This window comes from Manihot esculenta, chromosome 1 (genome assembly GCF_001659605.2).
Source record: "Manihot esculenta cultivar AM560-2 chromosome 1, M.esculenta_v8, whole genome shotgun sequence".
Taxonomy (NCBI): Eukaryota; Viridiplantae; Streptophyta; class Magnoliopsida; order Malpighiales; family Euphorbiaceae; genus Manihot; species Manihot esculenta.
Window position 1 is genome coordinate 31,447,876 of NC_035161.2, and position 26,173 is coordinate 31,474,048.

Genomic DNA, 26,173 nt, shown 5'->3' on the forward strand with positions numbered 1-26,173 from the left:
AATTAAAGAAAGAAAACAACGTCATAGTGAAAGAAGTGAAACAACAATGTTTTATTTATAAGTGCAACTTTTACTAGATACTTTTAGAATGATGTAGAAAATTTCAATTTGCTAGTTTGTTGAGTTTCTGTTACTTTTCTCTCAAACCGTATATATAAACATCCATTCACAATTAAGAGTTTAATTTTTTTCCTTTAAATCTACAGTTACTTTTTCATAGTATCATATCTCATCTTATGAAAATAATTATGCTAAAATCAGATCTAAATTTAAAATTGTTCACATTTCATGGTAGAAAGTCGATAATATGGTAATGTCCTGAATTCTAAATACTCTTTCAAAAGATTTAACTGAAACCTTTCTTTATGCTACAAATGCTCATGAATTATGGAAAGAACTGAAAGAGAGGTTATGAATTATGGGCCTAAATGAAATTTATGACCATATGAGAAATGAAATCATCATTATGGAACCCATACCTAGCGTGAACAAACCTTATTCTATGATCTTGAGAATTGAGAAACAGAGAGAAGTCCAAAGTGAAAATGAAGAGTCTGGAAACAATGCAATGATAGCAAGGGTCCTAGAAAATAACAAATAGAAGGCATGGAAAACATAATAGAAGAAGAGAGATGACATTGTATGCACCTACTATAAGGCCACCGGACATGTAAAAAAGACATGTTTCAAGCTCAACGGATATTCATATTAGTTCAATGAACTCAAGGAGAAAAAGGCCAAAGGAAAGAGTAATATTGCTGCGTATATAAAACACCTCTAAATTGTAATAATAACCGTGTCCAAAAGAAAGCAAATTGGAATGTGGAATCATTAATACAGGAGATGATGAAAGACTTTTCATAAGACCTAGATGGATAAATGATTTTGTGACAGCTTCTATATGCCATGTTAATCCTGGTGTATCCCCCAATATTATCGCAAGTAATTTCTCTAATCACCTATCTTGTTTCACCTATGTATCTATGACTCATAAACCAAAGTCCTATCTTCAAGCAAAAGGGGACAACAAATGGGTGAAAGCCATGTAAGATGACTGAATACCTTAGAACTAAACAACACTTGGGTCTACTGGATCAAAAGGAAAAAAGGAAAAAAGGGTCATTACTTCTAAATGGGTCTACTGGATCAAACATAAACCAAATGGATCCGTTAATAGGTTTAAAGCCATATTGATAGTTAAAGGCTTTAACTAACTGCCTGGGGTTGATTACACCAATAATTTTTCTCTAGTAGCCAAATTGGTTACCGTAAGAATGTGTATGGCCATAGCCACTATTAAGAACTGGCCAATACACCATTTAGATATCAACAATACCTATTTACACGGGCATATCAAAGAAGACCTATATATGTTACTTCCAGAAAGCTATGACAAAACTCAACCAGGACATGTATGTAAACTAATTAAGAGCATCTACGGCCAAAAGTAAGCAGGGAGAATGTAGAACAAAGAATTCACCAATTGTTTGAAGCACTACGGGTTTAGCCAATCTACTCTCGATCATTGCCTATTCATAAGATCACAAAAGAAAAATTTGTAGCCTTGCTTTTTTATGTTGATGACATACTCATAACAAGACAATCAGAAGAAGACATATCAAACATAAAAGCTTACCTAGATGGACTCTTCACAATTAAATATTTGGAGTATGTCAGATATTTCCTGGGGTTAAAAGTCGCTTGTCCTGAAGCTGATATTTTCCTTAACCAAAAGAACATATGTTAAACATTCTCTAAGATACTGGATTCACGCATGCTAAATCGTTCGACTTTCCTTTACCACAAGGACTCAAATTAAACAATGAGATTGGACTAGTTTTGATAGACCCAAACAGGTAACGAAAACTAATAGGTAAACTACTTTACCTCGGTGTTTCCATGCTATACATCTCTTACACAATACAACACCTCAGTCAGTTCATGTAGCAACCATGCCAACACCACTGGGATGTAGCCCTTCATATACTTTGTTACTTGAAAGGTTGTCTAACACGTGATTTATTTTTTCCAACCCAAAATAAATTTAAGATCTGAGTTTTCTCTAACGCAAACTAGGCATCTTGCCCAATGACCAGAAAATCCCTCATCGGTTACTGTATTTTTCTTGGAGAGTCATTGATATCCTGAAAAACCAAAATAAAACACCGTTAGTAGATCTTTCGTAGAAGCCGAGTATCGAAGCATGGCGATTACAATATATGAACTTTAACGGATCACTTATCTGTTAAAGGAGTTCAGTATACAGCCGGAGCTCCCCATCTCTTTGCACTGCGATAACCAAGCAGCTCAACATATAGTAGCCAACCTCGTATTCTATGAAAGGATGAAGCATCTGGACATAGATTGCCACCTTGTCCGCGATCAACTTTCCAGAGGCTTTATTCTAACGGTGCATATACCATCCCACCAGCAGATTGTAGATCTGTTCACTAAGTCCCTCAGCGCGGTGCAATTCCAAACTCTCCTCTTCAAGATGGAATTACCCAAAATTAAGGCATCTCCATCTTGTGGGGGGGGCTAAAGAGATAAAAACTGATTCCATACAAAATGACACCGCAAAAGAAAAGTAAACAGCATAAAAATCAAAGGGAAAAAAATGACATCGTGGAGAAAGAAAAAATCATACCAAAAATCACTGAAAAGAAAGACAAAATGATCAAACTACTGTATTTCGATTTCCCTAATATGATTCTTGTCAGCTCACCCTTGAATGGAAAAAATTATCTAACATGGAGTAGATCAATGATAATTGCATTAAAGGCAAAGGATAAGCTAGGTTTCATAAATGGCAAATGCAAAGTACCATAGGAAAATAACAAGAGCTACGAAGAATGGCAGAAAGCCGATAATATGATAATATCCTGGATTCTACATGCTATTTTAAAAGATTTAGTTGAAACCTTTCTTTATGCTACAAATGCTTATGAATTATGGGAAGAACTGAAAGAGAGGTTTGGGGACAACAATGGCCCCTTTATATACCAGTTAATGAAAGAAATTAGTAATTTCAGTCAAGCAAACAATCCTCTTATGATGTATTATACAAAACTAAAGAAACTGAGGGATGAGTGTACATGTTTGGAATCGATTCCTATGTGTGATTGCGGTGCAGCAAAGCTATTTACTAATATGAAAGGTAAACACAAATTGATGCAATCCTTAATGGGTCTAAATGAAACTTATGATCATATGAGAAACCAAATCCTCATTATGGAACTCCTACCTAGTGTGAACAAATCTTGTTCTATGATCTTGAGAATTGAGAAACAGAGAGAAGCTCAAAGTGCAAATGAAGAGTCTAGAAACAGTGCAATGATAGCAAGAGTCCCAGAAAACAACAAACAGAAGGCATGAAAAACACAATACAAGAAGAGAGATGACAAAGTATGCACCTCCTGTAAGGCCACCGAACATATAAAAGAGACATGTTTCAAGCTCAACGGATATCCAGATTGGTTCAATGAACTCAAGCGGAAAAAGGCCAAAGGAACGAGTAATATTGCTGCACAAATGTATGAAACACCTCTAAATTGTGATGATAACTAGGGGTGAGCACTGTTCGGTTTGAACCGAAATAACCGACCGAACCGATTTAATTTAATAATTTGGTTCGGTTTTAAAATAAAATCGGTTCGGTTCGGTTTTAATTTTTAAAAATTTCGGGTTGATCGGTTCGGTTCGGTTTTGGAGTCAAAATAGTTCGGTCGAACCGAACCGACCGAATTAATCTTAAACGCAGCGTTTTATTATAGGGTTATATCAATTCAGTTCACTTCCCATCCCATGTCCTTCTTCACGCGGCGCACCCGATACCTTCATCTCTCTCAGACCAAATCCCTAATCTCCATCCTTCGCGTCTTCATCTCTCTTCAGTCCCGTAGCCACAGCCACCCACCCCAGTCACCAGTCCCACAGCCACCCACCGGCCACCCACCCTGCCATCCACTCGCCAAAGCCAGTCTCTTCTCTCCATCCTTTGTCGCTTCAGTCCCGCAGCCATGGCCACCCACCCACCCAATCGCCAGTCCCACAGCCACCCACCGGCCACCCACTCGCCAAAGCTAGAGTCTCTTCTCTCCATCCTTCGCGTCTCTCTCACGGCCATCGCTCGCGTCTCTCTCTCGTAGCCGTCGCTCGCGAGACTCTTTTCACTGTAAGTTTTGATGTTGTTTTGATGTTGTTTTGATAAGCCAACAGTGGCAGATGATTCCAAGCAACCCATGTGGAATTCTTCCCTTTATTTTCCATTGTTCTCCTATTCGTTGCTCTGCTGCAACTCTGGTTTTCAGGCACTTTTTATGAGAAAATTTTGCCCAAGTTTTGTTGGATTTTAGTTTACAATCATGTGGGAGTCTGAGAGTGAATCTGTTGGTCGAGATTATGGTAATGGAGTTCTTAGCTCAAGCAAGCATGGCGTCAAGACCGATGGGTTTGAGCTCAGGGGCCAGTCATGGTGTGTTTGCTAAATGAAATTAAAAGTTCTGTTCTTTTTTCAAGTTCTGGTTTGTTTTTGCTAATAGTTTAGCTTCTAATAATTCTTCTGCATGTATGTTGCGACTGATATTCCAAGTGATTTTTTAGTTCAGATTGGAGTTGTATATTTCCACTTGCATAATGTAGTCATTTTACTTCTCTCAAGCTCCAAATTCAAACTTCAATGGCAGAAAAATTAGTTCTTGATTTATATTGACTATCAATTTTCTCCATTTCTGTTATTGCACAAGTATCCTCTGCTTTCTCTGTGTGGAAAAATGAACAGATTAATATATGAATCACGCGACCCAGACCTCTGAGTGAATCCAAGTTAGAAATTGTTGATTAATTTGGATTTTATGATTAATTGATTGGATTTTATGATTAATTAAATATATTAGGTTTAAATCAATTTCTTATTAGGCTCAAATTATAATATAATTCAATGAAATTAGAAAAAAAGCTCAAAAACTGATTTCGAACCGAACCGAACCGAACCAGTTCGGTTCGGTTCGATTCGATTTTCGGTCTTATTTGGTTCGGTTCGATTTACATTTTGAAACAATTCGGTTAAATCGGTTTTGGCCGGTTTGATTCGGTACCGAACCGAACCGACCGATGCACACCCCTAATGATAACTGTATCCAAAACAACGCAGAATGGAATATGGAATCATTAATGCAGGAGATGATGAAAGACTTTCCACAAGACCCAGATGGCTAAATGATTTTGTGACAGCTTCTATATACTATGTTAATCCTGGTATATCCCCCAATACTGCCGTAGGTAATTTCTCTAATCACCAATCTTTTTTTACCTCTAAATCTATCTTTGCACCTCATTACTTGAGCTTTGTGGCAAATGTATCTATGAATCATGAACCAAAGTCCTACCTTCAAGTAAAAGGGGACAGCAAATAGGTGCAAGTCATGCAAGATGAACTGAATGCCTTAGAACTAAACAACACCTGGTACGTAACTACTATACCAAAAGGAAAAAAGGTCATTGCTTTTAAATGGATCTACCGGATCAAACATAAACCAAATAGATCCGTTAATAAGTTTAAAGCCAAATTGGTAGCCAAAGGCTTTAACCAACTGCCTGGGGTTGATTACATTGATAGTATTTTTCCAGTAGCCGAACACCCTCAATGGTATCCACACGAACGTCTTTTACCCTTCTAGAGTGCTAGCTCTCTCAAAGATGGATAAACTATGTGCTTATCCAATCTGCAGCTCAAAACAATTTCTCCAAAAAAAAAAAAAACATTACCCCCACAATTCGCAGTAGGAGTTTTATACGTTTTAAGTCTTTTTATTTTCACATAATTCTTTTCGCAAAAGAGTTGTATTTATCACCCCTATCACAATCTCGCAGATACGCAAATATCTTATGTGACAGTTTGTTTTGATAAGCAAAACTAAAAATCTTTTATCTATAACAGTTATAGATAGACTGTAGATCTTTTAAATATTATTATCTTATAATAATAATTAATATTAATAATAATAATATCTTTATTATTATTAATTATACTAATGAGCTTTTAGCCCATTAATATAGCGCATCAATAACGTTCTTTTGTGTGTGACCCAATAGGCTCATATTAATTGGCAATAGGTTCAGTCCCACAAGACCCATAAATCATAAGCGGCCTCTAGCAAGACATTATGACTAACCAATTAATATGAGGATTGATAGTCCGATAAATCCTAATAAATAGAACATGTATTAATTCTTTTGTTATACGATATCTAGTTTGAACATAAGTCATGATCAATATCAAACTTATAATGTTCAAACTTGTGATTTCTCGATCTCTAAGTAGACTGATAAAATCAAATGATATTGATCACACTATCAATTCATTTGAGTACGGTCATGCATTTCTCAGTCTCACTTATCGAAGGGCCCAAAAAATATCTCTCTCAAAGAGAGGGATAAATTCTATCTTGATTGTTCAATATCCTCTACATAATTTCTATCATACTCAATCATAACCTTTATAATTGTCCGATTAAAGACAATGTTTGATTATGTCAAAACATAACAGTCCTTATGTTGGAAATTATGACAATCTCAAATTAAAGGATTAAGACATAACTATTTTGAAATTCACTTATGATAATAACCCATGCAGTAATTTCAATACGGGTCCATCCAATACTTTGTTCTCTAACAAATATATATGATTATTGAATTATATCAACATATACATAATCATCTTATGATTATCAATCAATAATCATACTAGTTATATTTTATTATTATCAATATAATAATAAGTAATCAATGATATTAATTATTATTATGTAACATGCAAACAAATAATAATGATAATAAAACCTCTTTTTATTAATAACCAAAATGACATACAAAAAGTCCAAGATAATGGTTTAGGGTAAATACAATAATACCAAACTAGTTACCGTAAGAATGTTTATGGCCATAGCCATTGCTAAGAACGGGCTAATACACCAACCCATTTACACTGGCATGTCAAAGAAGACTTATATATACTACCACCAGAAAGTTATGATAAAGCTCAACTAGGACATGTATGTAAGCTAATTAAGAGCATCTACGGCCTAAAACAAGCAGGGAGAATATGAAATAACGAACTCACCAACTGTTTGAAGCACTATGGGTTCAACCAATCTACTCTCGATCACTGCTTATTCATAATATCACAAAGCAACAAATTTTTAGTCTTGCTTTTTTATGTTGATGATATACTCATAACAGGGCAATCAGAAGAAGACATATCAAATATAAAAGCTTACCTGGATGGACTCTTCACAATTAAATATTTGGGATATGTTAGATATTTCCTGGGGCTGGAAGTCGCTCATCCTGAAACTGGTCTTTTCCTTAACCAAAAGAATATATGTTAAACATTCTCTAAGATAGTGGATTCACACATGCTAAATCGTCCAACTTTTCTTGACCACAAGGACTCAAATTAGACAATGAGTTTGGACCAGTTTTGATAGACCTGGATAGGTATTGAAAATTAATAGGCAAACTACTTTACCTCGGTTTTTCCATGCTAGACATCTCTTACACAATACAACAACTCAGTCAATTCATACAGCAACTACGCCAACAACACTAGGATGCAACCCTTCATATACTTCATTACTTGAAAGGTTGTCTAACATGGGGTTTATTTTTTTCAGCCCAAAATAAATTCAAGATCCGAGCTTTCTCTAACGCAAATTGGGCATCTTGCCCAATGACCAGAAAATCTCTCACCGATTACTGTATTTTTCTTAGAGAGTCATTGATATCCTGAAAAACTAAAAAATAGAACACCATTAACATATCTTTCACAAAAGCTGAGTATCGAAGGATGGCGATTACAGTATGTGAACTTTAATGGATCACTTATCTGTTAAAAGGAGTTTAGTATATAGCCGGAGCTCCCCATCCCTTCGCACTGCGATAACCAAGCAGCTCAATATATAGCAGCAAACCCCGTGTTCTGCGAAAGAATGAAGCATGTGGACATCGATTGCCACCTTGTCGTGATCAACTCTCCAAAGGCTTTATTTCAATAGTACATGTACCATTCTGCCAACAGATTGTTGATCTATTTATCAAGCCCTTCAACACGGCGCAATTCCAAAATCTCCTCCTCAAGATGAAATTACCTAAAATTAAGGTATTTCCATCTTGCGGAGGGCTAAAGAGATAAAAGTTGATTCCATACAAAATGACACCGCAAAAGAAAAGTGAGTAGCATAAAAATCAAAGGGAAATAAATGATGTCATGGAAAAAAAAAATGAAACCACGACATTTTATTTATAAGTGCAACTTTTACTGAATACTTCTAAAATGATGTAGAAAATTTCAGTTTGTTAGTTTGTTGAGTTTTTATTACTTCCTCTCAAACCATGTATAAAATATCCATTCACAATTATAAGAATTCTTTTTTTTTTTTTTTCTCTAAACCTACACTTACTGTCAGAGGTGTTAAGAAAAAAAATTATTTTAATTATATTTATTATATTTTCTTAAATTATACATGGTTGCATTATACTATGATGAGGGTGGGTGTGAAAGAAAGACTAGTCTACATTTCCGACTAAAAATAGAATTAAGAATAAAAAGAGAGAAGACTTATGAGTGAGAGATTATATTGGACTTGGAATTTGTGAATTGTGGAAAGCGTAGTAATCAATGGCGGTCTGTTTCCACTTTCCACCATTACATCGAGTGCATGCAACTCTTCCATGAAGGGAGCTGAACTTGGACATCGGTCTTCTCCGATTCAGTTTTACATCTAATTTATGAAATGAAATTATTATATATATTTCTCATAACTTAAGCAAGGTACTTGGTGTTTTTTTTTTTCCTTGTGGTTGGGCCCTTCATCCTTTCGTTGGAGAGTTTTAATACTGGACCTTTTATGGGCCTCTTTCTTGTAAACCTCAGCCGTATTTTGTTAATTACTTTGTAATTGGACATTAGGCTTTATTCTCCCAGCCTCTAATTATCTTTTCAAAAAGAAAATATTAGATGAGAAAATGGATGAAAATTTTTTTTATCTAATTTTTATGGATAGTGAAACTCAAAATTAAAAAAGAAATAAATTCTAAATTCACTTTAACTTTCATTTTCTTTCCTCCCCAAAATTTCTCTTTAAAAAAAATTTGTATTTCATATCTCAATTTTCATTTTTCCCTTAATCCAACATAATGTTAAGAAACAAGAACTCAGGCTCTGGCTCTGGCTCTGGCTCAGGCACAGAGTCTAAAAGCAAAATAGCTACGGTATCCATGCCCATGGACTCCACCCCACTTCCTCGCCCTGAACCCACCCAACCCCTCTCCCTTACTTCTTCTTCTGCCTCTAAACTTCCCGTCAAACGCAAAACCCCTCATCTCCATTCTTCCTCGCCCGCTCTCGATTTCGACTCCAAACCTCCCCCTTTCAAGTTCCACCGGATCTGGACTGAACCCGACGAGATCCGTTTTCTCCAGGGCCTTCTCGATTCCTCCTCCCATGGCCTTTCCTTCCCTCGTGACTTGCCCATTTTTTATGACAATTTCTCCAATACTATGTCCCAGCCCTACTCCAGATCCCAGCTTTCCGAGAAGCTCCGCAGATTGCGCAAGAAGTTTCGGGTCATCTCTTCTCGCCTTGCCCGCGGCCTCAGTCCTTCTCTCTTGTCCCCCCACGATTGCGCCCTTTTTGATCTCTCCAAGAAGCTCTGGAGCCCTGAATTTTCCTCCATTTCGCCTTTCGGCTGTAGCAAAATCAATTCTGGTAGTAATTTAGATGTGGGCACTAGTGCGAATTTGGTTGGAGTTCAGGTTAGTTTCTCGCCGGTTTTGCCTGTGGTTTTCTCCAATAATGACGATGACGTGAATGAATTTGGGCCGTTGGATGTGGATGATATTGATTATGGGAATGTTCCAAAGACGAGTGAAATGCATCCGGATTGTGATCATATTGAAGCACGAGAAGAGGATTCTGGATTGGCGAAGAGCGTCGTGGCTAAAAGCGTTTTGAATGTGTTTGATGAATGCCTCAAAGAGGTTCAGATGGTTCTCGCGAGAGAAAACTTGCGATATTCGGATGATTTTAAGGATTTTGAAAGCAGGTGGAGGGAGCAAAGGGTTGCAGAGATGGATGTTTTGGCTCGGCGTTTGAGGTTGGTTCTCGAGAACACTGTTAATAGGCAATCTGTATCATAACTTGTTTAGTGTAATTGGGAATTGGCTCACTGGCATTGCTTTTTTGCGTGTTGTTTCTGAATGTTCTTTTGAAAACTTGTATATTCCCTTATGTATAGTCAGTGGGCTCAAGTATTCTCTAACATTTTTGTGTAACTAATTTTTCTTAAGTAATTGATTATGCATAGATACATTAATAAGTTTAAAAGGATGTTTCTTTTCCTTCTTGTTTCTCTTGTGAATTTAACAAATCTTTTTGGTGTTTGTGATATGTGGCGGTTAATCATTCAAAAGGTAATGTTGATCATTGACCCCTCAGCAAGTTTCCCAACTCTACTTAACTAAATGCTATAAGCTTCCCTTTTGCTATGCCACTATCCAAGACCTGTAGCAGTAGCTATCAAAGAGCCTGCAACCCACTACCTCTGGTGAACGTTCAATTACTCTGGTTCTTTTCAACATTTATTTGTTTACTTTTGTCATCTTCTTGAGTAATCAAACGTTAGTGGATTCTTGTGTGTTGCTGAAGAATGATAGAAATAGATTTTTTTTTTTGAGGTTTAATTACAAAGAAATAGAAATGATTTTTTTTTTTTTCTGGGAATCGTGGGTGTAATAGCAGCCTTTTGATATGGGACTCGCTCATGATTTAAATATTGTTTAGGGAGTGAGTTGTGAGTATGATCTGTCTGAAGATGGTATTCCTTAAAGGTGAAATAGATGAGGGCAAAGGCCAAACAAAAAAGTTTACTAGATTTAACTAAAAAAAAACAGAACAACAAAGGGAAAAAAAAATATTGTACTGGAACTAAATTTCTAATTTTATCTTAATATTTTGGTTGCTATTTTACTCGGTCAGTCAAAATTAAATAAAAATAATATTTTACTATTCATATAAATAAAGAAAAATAATTTTAATATTTTTTAAAAATTTATTTTCTTACTGCACCCCTCTTCTATCTTCATGGCACGGAGCACAGATGTCTCCTCTCCAGCGTGTACTCTACGGAAGCCCTAAGTTCCTCTTGAGGTGCCATCTGTTCAAGCTTCAAACTTTTATGCCTATAAAAACATAAATTTTACAACAAATAGAATCTAGGATGTTTTTACAGCATTTCTCTATTAGTAATCCAGTTATAGAATGGAAAGCCTATTTGTATATGGAGAACCAGCTATGAATACTTTCTTCGTATGTCTAGATATCTTCTTAAGGTTAGATCTTTATATCGTTTTCCTGGTCAGTCGTTTTTGCTTGGTTGCATTTGTGTTCAAATGCACGTCCGCATATACCTGAAAATCCCTCTATCGCCTGAAAGACGTGCAGGAATCCCATATGCAGATTATTTAGTATCATTGCTCTTGTTATGCTCTAATTTTCCTGCTTGCTTTGTGCTTTAACTTTGAATTGCTTTCTCCTGATGTTAGAACTAAAACTACCTCCCACATTCAGGAGAGAAAAGGTATTCTGGGTGAGAAGCGTGAAAAAATCTCTGTTAAAAGAAGAAAACCTATTAAAATTTATTTTATTAGATCATAATAAACTATCATACCTATTAAAATTTATTTTATTAGATTATAATAAACTATCATTTTAATATTCAATTTCAATATATTGGATAAAATTGAATTTAATTTCTAAATTATGGTAAAATTGATAAAGCTAAAAGGTTAGATAAATTTGTACTATCTGAAGAATCTGAATGCAGAGTTACGCGAGCATGAAAGATGGGTGTGCTCTGTGCTGGAGAAGGTTGCAGCCATCCGATTGCTTAGACATCATATAAAAACAAAAACCAAACTCCAAAATGTAATTGAAAGACTTATAATGCCTTGAAACTGCAATATTGCAAGTTCACAATTATGTAATACCTTTCCAAAGCAACAGATCTTGCAGATATAGTCTCAAAATCATGTAATTATCTTAAAAATAAGATTTCAGTACATGTGTTCTATTAATATGCAGCTATGCCAGAGCAAAATTATAGCCTAATCCTTTTTTCTATGAGTATTACTACGTGTTTACTGGTAAATTCTTAGAATAGATTGTGAGGAAATCCAATTCTAAATGCCTGAAATCACATTCAGCAACTGATCTAATTGGTTTTTCTCTAAGCGATTTGGGCCTCCAAGGCTGAAATCATTACCTGTGAAACAATAGAGGGAGAGGGAACTAAAAACCCAATACAGAGGATCCAAAATATAAGCATCCATCAAAGCTTTAAGGCATCTGCTCTTTTTCTTCTAGCATGCAAAAACCATTTGGATTCGATTCTTCTTTGGGCTGATACCGTCTCTTTGCAGTTGGCTGCCTTTTTGGCTGGTCTATCTGGGAAGCACCTAATGCTGCAATCTTTTCAGGCTGTTCTCACTGATCCTATATCCGTGACCTATAAAACTCAGACTGCTTCTGAAGAATGGCAACTGCATCTGACTCTGCTTTGTTGCTTTCTTCTCCCTTTAGTTATGCATGTGAAACAAAAGATGAGTTCAAGATTGCAGAAACAGTGAAACACAACAATTTTTTTTTTTTTTTTAAAAAAAAACCTGCAAAAGTCTGTGGAAAGCGTAAAGGAATATAAATGTCCAGATAGACCGACAACTGCTAACAGAGGCTAACCAATAAATTGTGGGTTTCTATATACTCTTCCTTTCTGGTTTCTCTTGGAATATTTAGAAAACAAAGCGGAAGAAACTATGAACTGAAGAGGGAGGCATTCGACTTTCTTCCTGATAGGGCTTTGTGGTAAAGGAGTTTCTGCTTGCATTTTCAATTGGAAAATTTATTATTTTGTTCGTGAATTTTGTCATTATTAAATAAACAAATGAGTTAGTTCTTTTGTGTTCAGGGGATATGAATTTTTGGGTGTCGACTGTCGACGAAGTCGGCTATTTTATCAGAAGGTGGTGGCTGCCTGCCTGAAGTTCCATAGGGACATAGTCTGCTCCGTTGGTGAAGGTAAGTGGAAACAAACATGAGGGTGAGAGAAAAATAGAGATAGGGAAGTGGATATTATTAAATAAAAATAATAAATAAGTTTGAAAATTGATGAATTTAAAATTTTAGAATTAATTTAACATTAGAAATATTAATTGAATTTGAATTTAAATTTAAATAAAATATTTTTTAAGAATACTCTGTTTATTATAATTTTTCTTTATTTCGAGGGGAAATTAGTTTTCCAATTAGCCAAATCATGCAGGTATTTTAGTATTAATTTAATTGATATATAGAAAAAATGGTTGGTGATTCACACAAGATTAATCATTTCACTCAAATGGTCTCACCACCTTTCCTAAATTAAATTTAGCTCAAAAATAAAATAAATGCGTTTTTTTAATATAAAAATACTATAAAAAAAATAATAAAACGATGAGATGAGACAATTTTCCTAATTCAATCTTTAAGAAAAAACCGTGTCCTTTGATCTATAATAAAATTAAATTTAAGAAATTAAATATAAAAATAATAAAAAAATTAACATTTTATATAAAAAATAAAGTTAACAAGTATTTATTTATTATATATTCAGCTATTATCAAATTTATTTTTATAAAATTAGAAAAGGCCAAAGGCCCGTAGACACGCCGCTTTTATCGCTCACTTTTTGAAAAACTCTCACGTGGGATGATTTTAATTTGCCTTGGATATTGTGCCTAACCCCCAATATTTACGCCATAACCCATGGTAGGGCTATGCTTAAATAATTGTGAGATATTATTAATGATCACCGGAAATACCTATATTCAATATGGTAATATCCAAATGATCCTATTTAGTCACTAATTATTTCCTAAAATGAAATAGAATTCCTATAAATATATAGGCATCAGTCTCTTGGCTTTTCTATCATTCATTCCTCAATTAGCAGTGAGAACAGAGAAGAGAGAAAAATGGCAACCCTCATCAAGTGCAGTTCATTCTTGCTGCTCCTTTCCTTGCTTCTCTTCATCTCTTTCTCTGGAATGGCTGAGGTATGTATGCTAAGCTTCTTTCTCAATTCCACCTTTCATTCTTTTCCTTCACTACGCTAATATGACTTGAATTGTTGTTTGATTATGAGCCTTGAAACAGAGCGCTAAGTTCCGTGGCTCAGGTATGTTTGGTGGTTTAATTTTAAGGTGGAAATTAAAAGAATGTAAAAAAAAAAAAATTAAAATTATGTTGTAATTTGTGATGACAGATTGCAAACCAAGATGTACGTATAGATGCTCAGCAACATCACACAAGAAGCCATGCATGTTCTTCTGCTTAAAATGCTGCTCAAAATGCCTGTGTGTTCCTCCTGGTACTTATGGTAATAAGCAAGTTTGTCCTTGCTACAATAATTGGAAGACCAAGGAAGGAGGTCCCAAGTGCCCTTGAAACCTCTTTAAAATTTTTAATTCAATTTGATGTCTTAGATAAAAGTTTAATTATGATGGGGAGTTTTGTCATTACTTCTCCCATTACTATGTTTTCTTTTTATAAATTATACTACTTATAACAAAAACTAAATTAATCCACAATATTAATATTAAAAATTATAGTTAATTTTATAAAATTAAAAAAATTTCTTAAAACACTCCGGTCTATCACCCTCTATCACCGTTGATTTTATTTCGGTATAACAACTTTCGTCAATATATCTATCATATTGCTACAACCGCATTGTAAAAATTGATAAGTCTCACTCATACACCTATCGATATTCGATTTCGACATAAGAGTTTCATCATAAAAACTGTCAAATTTATCACTTATATTATCATCGATGTTCGATTTCGACATAACAGTTCTGTCGCAAAAACTTTCGAATTTAGTGCTACTCTTCAATTGAATTACCCTGATATCTCAATAATATTTTTTAGTAGGACTCTTTATCATAATTATAAAGTAATGATTTTTAAATACTACGAAAATCTGAATTAGTTATATCAAATCGTCTTTTAAGTTGTAAAATTATTAAATTTAAATGTTAATTAAAAATAAATGAAAAAAGGCAATAAAAATAAAAAGGTTTAATTTTTACCATATATTTCCATTATTTTTTACCCATTTTTATTAATTTAATTATTAAAAAAAAGGTGGTCCTTTATACATCTGTGGGGCTTAATTTTCCAACAATAACAACTAACAAATTTTAAAACATCTGCACATGCTTGTGGAAATTTTGAAGCAGCTGCAATCAATTAATTCAAATTCCTTATCAAAAGAATGATATAATATTATTTTTAAAATAAGATAAAATTATCAAACTATAAAAAAAATTGACTTAGAGTTGAAATTTTTTGAGAATATTTATCTACTTATAAGCTAATGAAACCATCTGATAAGCTTTAAAAATAAGCTGATTTGATTATTTATTGTGAGGCTTAAAATTGAAAAACTAAATTAAAAAATTAGCCTTTTATTTTAGTATAAATGATTTAACAAAATAAGTTAATCTATTTTATTTATAGATTAATTTTAATGCAATTTTAGATAATTCATAATTTTATTTATCCCTTCTTTTTTTGGAATAAAAACACTTAATAATTATAATATAAATTTTCCTCAATAATTTTATTCATAAATTAATTTTAATGCAATTGTCTTAGTATTTAACAAATTTCAAAATGCAAGAAATTTTTATTTAACGAATGAGGTGTATTATATTATTTCGAATTTTTAATAGTTAAATTACGAGTGTAACAAATATAAAGAATCTGCCATACACACTTTAATAAAATTAATAAAGTCTAAAATTAAAATTTTAATATTTATAAAAATTGAATCGAATTGATTTTAATCAGAAATTAAATTAAATCAAATCGATTCAAATCGATTTGATTTGATCAGTTTTAATTTTTAATAAATTTTTTATTTTTATACTATATTTTTAATATTTTAAAATTTAATTAAAATATTTTAATTTTATTATGATTTAATTTTTTTATATTATTAAAAATAATATATTATTATCATTAATCAATTCAGTTTAATTTTTTTAATTTTTTTATTAAAATTAAATTTAATTAAAATAATTAAAATTTTTAAAATTAAAATAAAATTAAATGAAAATAAATAAAAAATTAAATTAAAATTTTAAATTAATTTAATTCAATTAATTTTTTTTAATTTAAATCAAATAGCGTGTGCTCTGCGTAAATTATTTAATATTAACTTTTCATACATTTGAAAAAAAAAAACTTATCATATATTTTATCTGGTAAAAAAAATTATAGATTTTACTAAAAATTGGATAGGGATTTTTGTCGTGTAGAAAGAGTAGGGGCAGAAGTGTAAGAGGAATTGTACATCGGGTGAGGTGGCAAGACTAATCCACAACTAGTGGCCACCGTAGCTAATTGAATTCATAATTTCTCGGAGAGGAACCCATAAAATTCCATGCCCCAAATAAAATCGCCAACAGCGTTGGCCTTCACCAGGCCACAGCCTTCGCTTGTGGCTGCAATTTCTTCTCCTTGGGCCCTAGAAGCATCAAACTTCTATATATAAATCGCACAACCAGCCTCCATTTCGACTTCTACTTCTCTTCAGGTTAGTTTACTCTTCCTCTGCTTTTCTTGATTTACAGAGTGGCTGTAAGTTGTTTCATGTTTATAATTATTGCTTTCAGAACTCACTCCTAGTTATTTTCTGATTGGTCTTTCTGCACTTTTCCCTTGGTGAGTTCCTTTTGTTTATGTTCCTGGTTGTTGTTTTTGCTTTGAAGTTTGAATTTTGCGGTGATCATCTTGCTTTATCTTGATTCTTACATGCTCAGTTTGCAATGAAGTCCATGGATGCTTAAGGCTTGGACTGTCTAGTGAGAAAAGGAAATAAAAAGATACAAGTAGATTGAATTTGCGTGAGATTAGTATAATCGTAAAGGCTCTTTTTCATGCTTAGGAATATGATAAGGAGCTCTTCAAAAGCATTTTTACCATTAACAGATTCTGGGAAACCTTGTTGTCTCTATATGCCCCAAGTCATAATTGTGTCTCAAAACTCAATTGCCTATGGAAAGGAGATGAAGGCTTCACATGAAGGCAGTTGCAACTTCTAGCTTGAATTTTGTAATGAACTGTACGATTAGCCTTTCCCAAGCAAACGAAGGAAAAAAGAATCAGCTGTCAAAGAATAAGGAACCTTATTGCTTGTTTTCCGGTATCAACTTGGGATGTCTCGTTTTCCCTTTGGCCTTTAGACCATTAGTTTGTTAATTTGGACAGAGATCATGACTAAAGGATGTGCCCAAGGTCCGAATCATCTTTATCAAATGACTTAAATTATTACTTACAGAAATGTGAAGGGATGGAAACTGCTGCAGGACTTAGCTGATACATGTTCATCAGCCATATAGGCTCGTGACTGAATCTGCCCATTACTCAAAAGTCGGTGGTCATAGGATGTGAGATGGCTTTACTGATTCTAGGCCCAGCCACTGGACTAAAGAATTGTAAAAGACAAAGCATATTGCACTAGTAAAATTGAGAATTTATAAATAGCTTATTAAACTTGGTTATGGCACAAAACACAATTCTTTCGAGTTTTTCAAACATTTTGATTCTTGAACAAAATATATAAAGATTGGTAGATTCTTGAAAAAGATATAGGTTTCAGGGAAGATGCAATATACTTGAAAGGTGTCATTTGACATTTATGATGTATTTTAAATGTGTGCTTGTGAATCCATGAGGTGTGCAGTGTAACGTTCTCAGATCACAACTGTAAAGGGACCTCTGTACTGAAAACTGCTATTATATGTTGTTATTGCATAATGTTCTGGATCTATAATCTTCCCAGCACAATATCTTTCTACCTATAGTTTTATGTGTTTGACAAAAGTTGGATAAATGGTGTTATTGTTTTTATTTTAATTTTCATGTTTCTAAGCATGGAAATATATTAGGGAATTTGCAAAACCGGAGCTTATGATGCTTTCTTACCATATTCCCCTAATGGGATATTTGGTAGTGATTTTAGAATTCCTTTCTCTTATATTTTTTTTTAAAGTTTTTTATTTAAACTTATAACACAGGCAGTATTGACCACTAAATAATGTTCTTGTTCTTGCTTAAGCAGTGAGCTGTTCTAAGGGAAAAGCTGGCTGGTTTCATTTTATTCTTGTTTTGATGTTTACCATGGCACTTAAAGTAAGCAAGGTTTCAAGCAGTGCTTTTGTGACTCAGAGGACAAGTACCTCTAGAATAAATAGCACTATATTTTCTTATGCCAAATCGCTGCCTCAAAGCAAGCTACATCCTATAAATCAAGGATTTGAGTTGCAGCTATCGAGCAATGCCCATCCCTTGGCAGCAAAATTCAGTTCTGGTGAGAATTTGCGGGGAATACATGGACAGCCAGTTAGTTTCATTGTCTCTCGGAGATCTTCCACCGTATGCCTGTCAACACGAACTCCTGGAACTGAAGAAAAAGAATGCCTTAGACCTTATGGTGATTTTTCGGATGTGTCCAGGTCAGATTGTTTAAATATTCATTGTTGTTCATGATTTTTAATTTACCAGCCAAGTCAAATTTCTTGCCAATTTTATGGTTAGAATTTTTTTCCTTGTCCAGAAGTATGTAATATGATTTGTGGATAATAACAGTGCGTGGTTTTCTACATGGTCAATAAGTGTTTTAAACGGCAATTCCAATAACTTGTTTAACCTGATTGATCAGTATATTGTATTGTCACTCAGCCTCAACACAAGTGGTGAATCTTGAAATAGGTTTAAGATACATTCTATATTTGAATAGTACCATTTTAGAAATGCCGAGGCAAATTTGTTCTTTTATGCATGTAGAAGCAGTAGGATTCAATACTGAAGCAATAAATACCTCCTGAATGTGCATGAATGATACACGTATGGGCATATTCAGGAGGAAGAGATAATTTTGTCAGCCTTTAGATCGGTAATGGACAGGGAATCATGTCTAAACATGCTAGACGTCAAATGCCCAAGCAGAAAAAGTCTTGGCTATATCAGAAAGTGTATGTATGCTAATTTCACACAGTACTACTGTATAAACCGCTTCAAGCGAGTTGAAGAAGTTAACACATTTACATGTTGTAGAGTAATTTTCAGGCTTCTCAAAATTTACTTTAATGAGATTTTCATGATACTCTGGTTTTGAAGTGCTTTCGATGTCACTCTAAAAACTAGAGATTTGATCACCTGCAAGTGATAACGTAAATGGATATAAAGAGAATAATTAGCAACGGTATCTTAAATGACTTGGTTAAGAAAATGATTGCAAGAACTTCCAATTATATGAAAACTTAACTTTACCCACATTCCATCTCTATTTCACAGTTTCTTAATTTTCTTTGGTGCTCTTATAAATGTAACAGCCTGGGATACATTAATAAAATGCTATTCCCATTCTTTGTGCACTCAGCAGATTTAAATCTTACCACTGTATTTATTGCATGCCTTACATTTGTTCTATTCTTAATGTTACAATTCATGGAATGGTTACTAAACCTTATTTTCTCTTGTTGTCTGGTTAATTCACCGATTTTCTATAGTTAAAATCTTTTAGATGATTTGTTTTTGTTGGAAGGGCTAGTGCTTCCTTTCTCAATGATTTCTTGTTCCATGCACCTCCATGTTAAACTTTGAACTCATAGAGGAAACATACTGTTCTTTGATCAGTGTGCAAATTGGAGAAGAGGAAGATGAGTGCTCAGCCATGCCTGCACAAGTTTTTCACTCAAATCAGGGCTTAGCTCAAGCTTGTAAATTTGTGCATAATGATGCAAAATTTGTAAATGAAAGAGCCCGTAATGACATCATCTTACTTTCACGGTATTATACCCTATTTTCTTCTGATTGTAATTAGTGATGCTTATCACATGCATGAACTGAAGCATGCTTTCAAGTTAGAACAGTGAAATATTATCAAATTCCTCACATATTATGAAAAATTGAAAGCACCTTTAACCCAATTAACAAAACTGTAGAAAACTTTAATCTTCGAAAAAAAACTAAGTTATTTGATGAGTAGCAGCTTGGCTCTTTGAACATTTTAGGTGCTTCATTATGTGTGGATATCTCTTTTCATGATTTTCCTTTTTTCTCAGTGGAATTATGAGCTTGGATGCCCGTGCACGCAAAGATGTAGCTTTTCTTGGGTCAAAGTTTCTTAAACTTGATGGTACATTCTTTTATCTTTTCCGGTATCAAGGCTTACTCTGGGCATTCAAAATACCATATAACTTTACAATTGGAATCTAGTCATTAAATTAAAGCAGAAAAACATTTTTGTGCCATGGAGTAAATGAGATGGGTCTATTTCTTTCATATGATTAATTTTTTGCATGATGAATCTTTTTTTCTTTTTTTAATTTTTTTTAAACTTTAGACTTTTGGCTAGTGGGAGGGGGAATTTTTCTTTTCTTTTCAAGAAGGGAAATGGTTGGCTTCCTATACTGTGAAGCACATACACTCAGTTAAGATATTAAGCTATTAATACAATGGAGGGATAGCTTTTAGTATATGCAAAGTGAACCAAAATAAATTCTTCCATTTTTACGTGGTTCAAAAACATATGATTATGCCTCTGATTTTTTGTCCCTTTTTATATCGTCTTTCTTTCCCAATAGCTCGGGCAAGAGAGGATACAGAGAAAATTGACCGCAACGTGAAGGAAAAAGCTGAGCGTCTTCATCACATTGCTACTGTATGTACATCTAGAAAAAAAAAGTTTTGACTAGCTTGGAGATGAATGTTTGCATTGAGAAATTATTTTATTTTCCTTAGATTTTAAAGGACAGAGCTCAATCTAGATTAAAGAGTGCTGCTGATAAGCATTGGAGTGATGGAGCCTTAGAGGTACCTTTCTCCATTCTATTTCTACAATCTTTCAGTGTTGCTCCTTCTAATGAACTTGATATTAAAATAAAATGCTGTATATTGAAAGCAAGCAAAAGTATTGAAACCATTTTGCTGTCTTTGCATGTTATGCTATTTGTGTTTTGGACTATTCTTCAATCTCCTTCCATTGGTAATTGAATCTTAAAATTTCAATCTTGATTCGTTTATTTTCTTGCAGTGTATAGAAATTTTTGGCTGTCATTTTTAAGCAGTTCTTTTCTTTCTCCTTTAACTTAAGATTAAGCATAGTGAAGCTCTAAACTCTCTTTCAAGTTTTCTCTAGTCATATAGGTAGACCAGAGGAACAATGTTTTTTTTCTTCCCCATTTCCTATTTTTAGCTGAACTAATTTTCTGGCATTTGTTGCACTTTAACGATCAATCACTGTTAAGCCCTTGATGTTGTTCAGCAAGTGTCTTATGCTTCCTTTAGGGGATTGGAGTGCAGTGTTAAAAATCATGTCAATTATTATTCTTGTTGAGGCTGTTCTGAGTAAAACCTTCTCAGAAGATGGCTTTTTTTTTTTTCACTTCAAAGACAATTCTGACTGTTTGCCATTCATCTACAATATTTCAAAATGTTGACTTCAAGTGCTTTTACTTCTCTAAGTTTGTATTTTTTGGCCGCTTTAGGTCTTCTGTATGGGATAAAGAAAAATTGAAGAAAAACATGGAAAATCTTTTTTTTTTTTTGCTAATAAATAATTCACAACTAAACAACTTATGGTAGACTGACGGATCTTGCATTTGTAGCATATGACCAAACCATCTTAATGACTTTGCTAACTCTATCATATACTCCCCTCAACTTAAAAGTCCTTCCCAAGCCAAAGGAATTGGTTTTCTTAGTTAGAATCTATATTATGATGAAAATGAACTAGTTTTATAGTGAGTACCATATAAATGAACCATACATCTAGCTTATACATGTAGCATTATGGTTAATCATCATATCATCCTCAACATGAATTTTGCTGAGAAAGATGTCACCAACTACATGTACAAAATCCATAGGCATGAGCAAAAGCTTCTCTTCTGCCTTGCAACTTTGCTGAATCCATTTTCTTTTCTCTTTCTTTATCGACTTCTTAGCTTCATGCCCTAGAAATTACTATTAAGAACACAGATGACTTAATTTTATTAAGGTTTGCCATTTTAGATTGCCCATATGAGTTTTATCCTACCATTACGCCACCTAGTGTTTTACTTGTATGTCACAAATGGGTTCTCAACGAAACTGATATATGCCTTCCAAAATGCTTTGATGTATATATGTTGCTCTTACAAGAGTTTAAAAATGCAAGCTTGACCACTTCTGTAAATATTCAATTAGGTGTAGAAAGAAGGTAGCCTTTGGCTGTCTGGCAGACCAATTATATTTGAAGAAGTGGCAGACTCGTCGCATAAGATATGTGCAAAAAGTATTCTAAGGCATGAAAATGCATCTTTTATATTGTAGTCTAAATCAATGAGCTTGTTCTTCACTTCATGAAAATTTTTTTATCTAATTTGTTGAATTGAGATCAACAGAACTTGTAAGAGCGTCACCATGTGCAGTATGTCAATGTTTGCACATCTAAAACTAGTAATTTTCTGATTAGAAATTATCCACATGCATCCGATGTGTGGATTTAAATTGCAGTTGTGGCTGTGTTTGCAGTCGTGGATAGCGAAACCAGGCCTAGAATGGCCCCAACTTAATGGTAATGGTCCATTGCTATCCAAATTGTTTTATAAAAATTGTGAAGTTCATGAAGTAAATAAATACCTAAAGATATAATTAAAACTAAGATGCACAACTAATAATAAGTATATAAATATCAAATAAAGAAATTAAATCCATCATTTTTGCATTGTTAGCATTAGTCGAATTAAACTAAAACAAATAAGTAGACATCATGAAAACTCATTTTGTTGCCTTAAGTAACGGCTACTACCAGGTTGATTTTAAATGATTGTTAGTGATGGCGATATCGGTACTCCTAAAATCCTTTATTTAACATCTGTTTACCTTTATTTAAAACCATGATTGGACATAAGAAAAAGTGAAATGCTAGAAAAAAAATTGCCATGTTGAATAAGGATTCAAGGCGGCAAAGAAGAAACTGAGATGTGTCAATGGGTGAAAGAAAGGGACATGTATTCAGAGTAGACATGATCTGCATTAAAGCATATGTACAAAGATAGATTGGATGGAGGAAGAAGCCGTCAAGAGATTGAATAAATGGCATAAGATAAGGAACAGCTAGATTTGAATGAAATAGTAGAAAAGACATTGTTCTTATTTCTCACGTTTATGTTTTTGTCTTGAATTCTGATGCATGTGTATTTATGTGTTTATGCATTCCAAGGCAATCAGACTAGCTTCTGTTTGATACTGTGATCTTATATAATATACCTTGATGGAACCTTTGAAAACTGTTGCAGGCTGATTTGCGCCGTGCTGACTTCCGTGCAAAGCAACGAGCAATGGAAGATGCGCTAATGGCTTTGGAGGTTAGTCCATTGTCAAATTAATCAACAATAGTTATGCACATAAATATTGTAGGGTAGTTTTAAGACCATTTTTTCATTCTCAACATCGGCCAACGTGATTAGCCTTAATGTTGTAATTATCATACAGTTATAAGCATGTATTTAATTCTTCTTGACTATGTTTTGTTGATGCTTTCGGGAAAAGAAATATGTTTTTCATTTTTTGCTATGCAGTTTGTAAAGAATATTCACGATTTGATGGTGAGCAAGTTGTACAAATTGTAAGTACTGTTGTTGATGGCAAGTCTCCTTTGTGTGCTTTTTATCTGTTGATTTATTATTTTAATTCTCTTGATTGCTGCAAAATTATTCAACCGTGACTCACTAATTTTGAACATGTTATTGGATATCAGCCCTCTGCTTGGGGAAAAAGGTTCACCGTCAGCTAATGACATCCTTGGATCTATAATGCTTGAGAAAAATGGAAGGACTTTGGATTTCTTCCCTGGAGAAGTTTCTACTGATCGCATTACTGCTCTTCAGGTTATTCTCAGCCAATGGTGCAGTTTCTCCCCCAATTCTCTCAGAATCACAAAGTTAATGTAGTTATATTTGATAACACGCAGGAAGCTTACTGGAGCATGGCATCTGCACTCTCTGAAGCTGATGGCATTGACTACACTGATCCAGAAGAGGTTTGACATGATTTTTATGTTCCTAATGCAATGTGCTGATTGAAGTTGTGATTTATATTTTTGCTTTTTAATTGGCTCTTTCCTTTTCTTGAGCAGCTGGAGTTGTTGATTACAACTCTTATAGATCTTGATGCAATGGATGGTAAAAGTAGTGTTTCGTTACTGGCAGAGTGTTCAAGTTCTCCAGATGTTAATACAAGGTAAGCTACTAGATAACGATTTTTATTTTGGAATAATTCAATCTCAGAAGCATAATTTTTCCTAATTTTCCCAGAAGAGTTGCTCTTATGCCTACTTTTAGAAATCGGTTCCAGATTTCATATTCTTTCCAGCTCTTACTCCTTGATGCTTGCAAAACCACCTCAATGAATCATCTTTGACTGTCCACAAGATATTCTTTGGTTTGTTCAATCATTATCAGTAAGTTTCCCTGAATTCATCAAGTAACAAAGGCCTACTAGAAGTGCTGAAAAATTGTCTACATTTTCCAATCTGGGTTATGTTATGGCCTCATTCCTTGGATAAGAATGTATTGGCTCTTGTTTATCCATGGATGTTGTCACTTCTGGTTTTCTGAGTGTCTATCCGTGCTTCATTTTATCACAAGTGACGGATCTGAAAGGGCAAGTGTTAGAAGAGCATTGACATGGAAGCCTTTAAAAACTCTGCAGTTTTGGCCTTCAATTAATTGCTTTTGTTCCTGCATGCTTCGTCTGTCTTTTGGTTATGTATTGTAAGTTTTTATCTGTGGTACAGAAAAGCATTGGCAAATGCATTAGCAGCAGCCCCATCAATGTGGACGCTTGGAAATGCAGGCATGGGAGCACTGCAGGTGCTTCTTCTTTTGAAAATAAATAATCATAGAAAACAGTAGATATTATCTTCCCTAATGGCAGAATCTTGCAGAGACTGGCAGAAGATAGAAACCCAGCAATTGCTGCTGCAGCATCCAAAGCAATCTATGAGCTGAAGAAACAGTGGGAAATAGAGGAAGGAGATAGTTGGAGGTTTATGATGAATAATAACTTTAAGGAAGTAGATCAACAAGAAGACAACAATGATACAGATGCAGCATGAGAAGCATTGACAATATTCACACACTTACAATATAGGTTTCTATATGGAGGTCTTATAAGTTGCAGGTTAACCAATTAATCACCATTCACCAGAGGTAATGAGCAATCGATGCTATGGGAAGGGCTCATATTTCTATGATCCTCTATTCTCTATTCAAGTAATGCCCAAGGACTCATCATATCTGCTTGCCATTTGCTGAAGCTGATGTGTTTGTGTAGGGAACAAAGTATCTTATCTGGTCCCAATTATTTTGAGGCCATGTATGCATATGGACTTCAGAATTTCACACCCCATGATCTCAATCATGTGTATTAGACTTTAGAGGTTCATGAATAAGCTACATCTCTTGCAAATTGTAATTGCAAATGCCCAGTGCATTCAAGCATGTTCAAACAGCCCCCACATGGCAGTGGATTGCAAATTCATATGGGATTAAAACCAGGTCCACCATTAGACCTTCCAGCATCTTATGGGCCTACATGATCAACATCACATCTTCACATGCTAACATCTGGACTTCAGATTTTGAGCCCTGCAACTTGGTGGGTTCCATGTAACATTGAAAGATCATGTAGTAAAGTACCAAAAGCCTTCTTCTGAGTGTTCAAAAAAAAAAGTACCAAAAGCCCAATGCTAAACCTAAAATTCCTTCTTTCCCTTGGAAAAAGAAAAGAAAAACTGGAGCTGTGTCCATTTTCATGGCTGCTCCATGCTCATCCACTTTTGGACTTCTGGTCTAGTAACCCTTTTCTCATAAATATAATTCATATAATTAAATGTGAATATTTGATATAATTTAGATTCCTTGATTAATTTGTTGAAGCCTGGGATGAACTTTTGAAAAGCAAAAGAAAAAGCAAAAGCAGAGATTTGGGACCATGATGATTCCACTTTAATTACAATGGG

At 34.1% G+C, this 26,173-nt stretch overlaps 3 protein-coding genes across 7 annotated transcripts; all 3 read left to right on the top strand.

Moving 5' to 3' along the window:
* Window positions 1-9,169: 9,169 nt before the first annotated feature.
* On the top strand, window positions 9,170-13,196 carry LOC110615972 (probable transcription factor At5g28040). 2 transcript variants are annotated; one of them, XM_021758250.2, is made up of 2 exons: window positions 9,170-10,154; window positions 13,023-13,196. In XM_021758250.2, the coding sequence occupies exons 1-2, from the start codon at window positions 9,196-9,198 to the stop codon at window positions 13,150-13,152; spliced, it is 1,089 nt and encodes a 362-aa protein (XP_021613942.1). In that variant the 5' UTR covers window positions 9,170-9,195; the 3' UTR covers window positions 13,153-13,196. The 2 variants fall into 2 exon arrangements, with proteins under 2 accessions (XP_021613942.1, XP_021613958.1); XM_021758266.2 differs by lacking the exon at window positions 13,023-13,196 and having other exon boundaries at window positions 9,171-10,384.
* A 616-nt stretch (window positions 13,197-13,812) lies between these two features.
* LOC110615990 (protein RSI-1) lies at window positions 13,813-14,610 on the top strand. The gene is made up of 3 exons (XM_021758280.2): window positions 13,813-14,148; window positions 14,249-14,270; window positions 14,358-14,610. The coding sequence occupies exons 1-3, from the start codon at window positions 14,068-14,070 to the stop codon at window positions 14,537-14,539; spliced, it is 285 nt and encodes a 94-aa protein (XP_021613972.1). The 5' UTR covers window positions 13,813-14,067; the 3' UTR covers window positions 14,540-14,610.
* Window positions 14,611-16,540: 1,930 nt separating this feature from the next.
* Window positions 16,541-25,899, top strand: LOC110599752 (senescence-associated protein AAF, chlorolplastic). 4 transcript variants are annotated; one of them, XM_021736327.2, is made up of 13 exons: window positions 16,541-16,696; window positions 18,224-18,617; window positions 19,801-19,953; window positions 20,229-20,302; window positions 20,751-20,827; window positions 20,908-20,979; window positions 23,448-23,516; window positions 23,730-23,776; window positions 23,909-24,038; window positions 24,122-24,190; window positions 24,287-24,390; window positions 24,947-25,022; window positions 25,097-25,899. In XM_021736327.2, the coding sequence occupies exons 2-13, from the start codon at window positions 18,274-18,276 to the stop codon at window positions 25,265-25,267; spliced, it is 1,386 nt and encodes a 461-aa protein (XP_021592019.1). In that variant the 5' UTR covers window positions 16,541-16,696; window positions 18,224-18,273; the 3' UTR covers window positions 25,268-25,899. The 4 variants fall into 4 exon arrangements, 2 of the variants coding, with proteins under 2 accessions (XP_021592019.1, XP_021592023.1); XM_021736331.2 differs by having other exon boundaries at window positions 16,691-16,824; XR_006351019.1 differs by lacking the exon at window positions 16,541-16,696 and adding an exon at window positions 24,465-24,610.
* The last annotated feature ends 274 nt before the right edge of the window (window positions 25,900-26,173 follow it).